Source organism: Sinocyclocheilus grahami, unplaced genomic scaffold, assembly GCF_001515645.1.
Source record: "Sinocyclocheilus grahami isolate Dianchi unplaced genomic scaffold, SAMN03320097.WGS_v1.1 scaffold8984.1, whole genome shotgun sequence".
Taxonomy (NCBI): domain Eukaryota; kingdom Metazoa; phylum Chordata; class Actinopteri; order Cypriniformes; family Cyprinidae; genus Sinocyclocheilus; species Sinocyclocheilus grahami.
In genome coordinates, this window is record NW_015512326.1 from 4,320 (window position 1) to 8,981 (window position 4,662).

Genomic DNA, 4,662 nt, shown 5'->3' on the forward strand with positions numbered 1-4,662 from the left:
GAACTAACCCTTTAAGTGAGTCCGGCGGCCCCTGGGGTGTCTGTAATGGAAGCAGGAGGTGTCCTGCTGTCAAAGAGCGTATGAACACGCTCCCACACACACCAGACGAGGGAGGAGGTGAGGATGAGGTGCTGGGAACTGTAGTGGGAACACCGTTCAAATGGGCAATTTGTTTACATGTTTAAGATGCATCTCTTGGGATCTCTGAAATTCTCTTGATGGGCAAGATGTGTGTTTTTACATCACTCACTCAAGTGAGTTTTCATTGATTTATTGTTTGTTAGCTCCAGCATGCACCAGACTGTGTCTGAAAGGTCTCCTAAATGTGGTTTATTTTGGACAAAAAACTAAGTTTTATGTGCCATTTAGAAGCCGGTAAATCTGAAATCGATGCGACCCTAATAAAAGAGTTTGCAACAAAGTGGTAGCCCATTTAGAAAATCGAAAGTAGTCTGTGAAAGATTGTACAGAAGATTATTTAGAAATTGTTAGAAAATGTAAGTGATTTTTTTCAGATGCTTTGCTCTGAGACAAACTTTCTTTTCCTTTTTTTTTTTCTTTTTTTTTTTTATGTCTTAGGCTATTTATTTATTTTTTTTAATGCAGTGCCAGTAAACATAGTGTGGCATGTGTGTCATGCGCTTAGATGTTTCTTTGTCTGGCTTAGTGTTGTAAAATGTGTAGGTTCGCAGAGTGGGCAGTCAAAAACTGTGTTTTTGTCTCAAAATCTTGCTCCTTTGATTATTAATCATAAAATGCGTTCTCATTGGTTTTTGTCACATCATGCAGCATTATGACTTCAGTTACAGAAAAATTGTGGGGAATAGGGATGGGTACCAGGAACCGGTATTTTTTTGGACTGGTATGTAATTGGGTCAATACCAGAGTACCGATAAGCTTCAGGACAAACGATACTGTCTATACTTCCGTTGTTTTATCTCCGTATACTTCAATGTTAACGACGAATTAGAAGCTGCTCTTTGTCATTTTCCTTCACTGAATGATGTGTCCAACGTTTGCTCGATGTGCGTGTGATATCCATGCGCATGTGCTGTGTGTTTGCGTGCGATCAGGCATCGCGGTGTGTGTTACAAAACTAAGCGACACCAGTGTCAGATGCAATATATACAGTAGTGTAATAGTGAACGAAGGAGGCAACACTAGTAATATAATGAAAAATGTACTAACAAAATACAACGTCTACCTCAAGCAATGCACTGTATTATGTCTCGTGGCTCCAGCTCCAACTGAAACTCGCGAGACACATTCACATCAAATGTTGATTCGGTAGAGTTACACTCACGAGACTTATTCACAATCACAAAAGTACATTATTTCCACGTGCTTTAAAGCCTTGCCGGTTAAACGTTTTATTCGCATGCTGTTCTAACATGTGCTTATTCTGCTTAACTGTTTGGTTTCCCACATTCTTCAAAATAACTTACGTTCAACAGAAGAAAGATGCTCATTCAGGTTTAAAACAACTTGTAAACGATACCCATCCATAGTGAGGAATTCTGGGAATTTGACCTGTCTGAAACTTAATCATTATAACTCTCAGAAGTTCTATAGCAGCCATCCAATCAGATTGAAACTGGCTATTTTTGCTAGTGTTTGCAATTTATCTGTGTAAACTGCTGTGCTATCTTGCTGCAAACTTCTAAATGTAAAAATAATATCTGAAAGGAGTCTTAAGCCTTGAGTCTGTTTAACTTCCACTGCCTCTCTTCCCACAGCTTTCAGTCTAGATACGGAGCAGCCGGACTACGATCTGGACTCTGAGGATGAGGTTTTTGTGAATAAGCTGAAAAAGAAACTGGAGGTGGAGGCCCTGCAGTTCGAGGAGATGATTGACAGATTGGAGAAAGGCAGCGGACAGCAGGTTATTAAAAAGATTTGCCGCTTACAATGAGAACTGCAGAATAAAAACGCTCAACTTTAAATTGAAAGCTGAAGTGATTCTGCTGAACCTTTCTGTCTGAATTCAGGATGTTGCTGTTTGGAATCCTGAAATCCCACAAACCAGGAGTTTAGTTTAAATTGTTGACTGATGCAGATATCTAGAGCAGCTGAAAGATGAACCACTGTCAGCCGATGCTGATGAACCGTTTAAAAGTTTGGGATCAGTATTGACTAGGGGTGTGACGAGATCCGACTGGTCTCGCAAGAACGTGATGATATCCTCACACAGACCTTTCAGATATATTTGCGTTACACTGGCTCGTTCACAAGTGGTGGTATGTAAGATATTTCATGTTACATCAGGCAAGTGGCCGCATAAGCGGGAACATTACGCAGTGTAGTCTTTATCCAGTCATTAAAACTGAATTCACAGTTTTGTACAAAGTAGAATGTACATAGCCTACTCCTACTGCTAAAATGAAACGAACAATATTTTTCAAGGAATAATCACACAAAACATTTCTTCCATGTTTTAATTTTAATAGTAAATCCCCTTTGTTTGCCAAAAAATCTTGTTTGCTTAATTTTCAATAATTAAAAGATAAATGATAAATGAAATCAATATTTTATGCCTTCATTTGATAACCAGAAAAATGTAAATACACAACACAGAATTTCTGAGGGGGGAAAAAATAAGGCTACTTTAAGAAAAAAAATTAATAAATTAAGTTGTTTTATGCATTCAAATAATTAGACATGCTAAAACACAGAATTTGGTAACAATAAATAATATGGTGAGAAAAAAAAAAAATTCATAAGGCCCTAAACCTGTAATTTGTGTTAAACTTTTAATAATTCGATGTGAAAATGTATAAGTTTAATGATTTTAATAAATTAGACATGCTTTTTAATTAAAAAAAATGTTATTTAACTATTAAAACGAGTTGAGAAAAATTTTAATGGGAAAAAATGGAATTTGGAAAAAAATTAAATGGATTTCATAGGGCCTTAACTATGCCTCAGCCTTGCCGCGCACCCCAGTTTGGCAACCACTGCTTTATTCTTTTAAATTAATACATTAATCGTGTTTATTATATATATATTTTTTTTTATTAAAGTTGAAATCAGTTTACTAAATGTAAACTTGACTGACTGCTTCACTTCCACTTTAAAGGGATATTTATGTTGTTTATTATTTATTTTTATTTATACTATATCATTTTTGTGCAATTACTTGCCTGTCAGTTGAGTTTGTAGCAAAACATTTTGCAGTGTTTACATGTTTATTACTGCATAAAATGTATTAAAATGTTTAATTTCAAAGTACAAGTTGTTTTCCAAATGCACCTACTTTTTTGCATTGTGTTTTTCAGTTGATTAAAAGACTATTTTTCATTGAGGATTTCTTTAAAAAGTCTAAAAATCTCGTCTCGTCTCGGTCTCGTGTCTCGTCACGTGGGATAAGCGTCTCGTCACACCCCTAGTATTGACAGTAAAAATATTCATGATGTTAGAAAAGATTTACAGTATATTTCAAATATATGCGGTTATTCATGCATTTATTCTTCATCAAAGAATCCTAAAACAAATGCATCACAGTTTCCACAAAAATATTAAGCAGCTCAACTGTTTTCAACATTGATGATAAATGTTTCTTGAGCAGGAAATCAGCATATTAGAATGATTTCTGAAGGATCACGTGACACTGAAGACCGGAGTAATGATGCTGAAAATTCAGCTTTGATCACAGGAATAAATTACATTTTAAAATAATAATAATAATAGAAACTTCTTTCCAAAACGTTTTTAAAAAATTTACTGACCCGAAACTTTTTAAACTGTAGTTTATATTAATTGGTCTATAATTTTTCTTTTGTTTTTTTTTATTAATTTCATTTTTACTAATTAATATATATATATATTAATGCTATTATTATTTATTACTTTTTTTTTTAACCAAATTATTCCTGTACCACAGCTGGTGACCCTACAGGAAGCAAAGCTTTTACTAAAGGAGGACGATGATCTGATCAGGGAGGTGTTTGAGTACTGGAGCAGGAAGAGGAAACTGTGTAAAAACGGATCCCTCATCCCAACCATCAAGCAGGAAAAGCGGGACGTTTCCAGCACCAATGACCCCTATGTGGCCTTCAGGCGCAGGACTGAGAAGATGCAGACGAGAAAGGTGAGCAGTTCTGGTCAGAGCCATGGCCGTATCGATGTTGTCTTATTCCTTTAATGCTGATCCTCTAACAGGCTGGATTGATGAAAGCAACTCAATATCGCACCCACTTTAAGATGAGCTGTCAGCCTTAAAGGGGTCATATGATGTTGCTGAAAAGAATATTATTTGGTGTAATGAAATGTGTTTATGTGGTTTAAGGTAAAAAAAAAATGTATTTTCTACGTACTGTACATTATTGTTTCTCCTCTATGCCCCGCCTTTCTGAAGCGCGTCGATTTTTACAAAGCTCTTCGGTCTGAAAAGCAAGGTGTGCTCTGATTGGCCAGCGATCCAGTGCGTTGTGATTGACCGAATACCTCAAGCGTGTGACTGAAATGTTACGCCCCTACCATACTTATGATGCCCTGTCAGGCCGGAGCGATGATTCAAAAACATGAAAACCCATTATAAACACAGCATTCGTTACATCCAGTTGCATAAGGACATAATTATGAATTATAATGACTTATACGGTCTTTTTACACGTTGCGTTGCGCCGCTTAAACATAAAACCATGTCTGCATTTGTGATCGGAG

The 4,662-nt window shown here is 36.3% G+C and overlaps 1 protein-coding gene across 1 annotated transcript; it reads left to right on the forward strand.

Moving 5' to 3' along the window:
- Positions 1 to 1,703: 1,703 nt before the first annotated feature.
- Positions 1,704 to 4,199, forward strand: LOC107578130 (enhancer of polycomb homolog 1-like; the record flags this gene model as incomplete). The annotated part of the gene is made up of 2 exons (XM_016264117.1): positions 1,704 to 1,882; positions 3,881 to 4,199. Coding segments are annotated over 2 exons (440 nt in total), but the record flags the coding sequence as incomplete, so codon positions are not given.
- Positions 4,200 to 4,662: the final 463 nt, after the last annotated feature.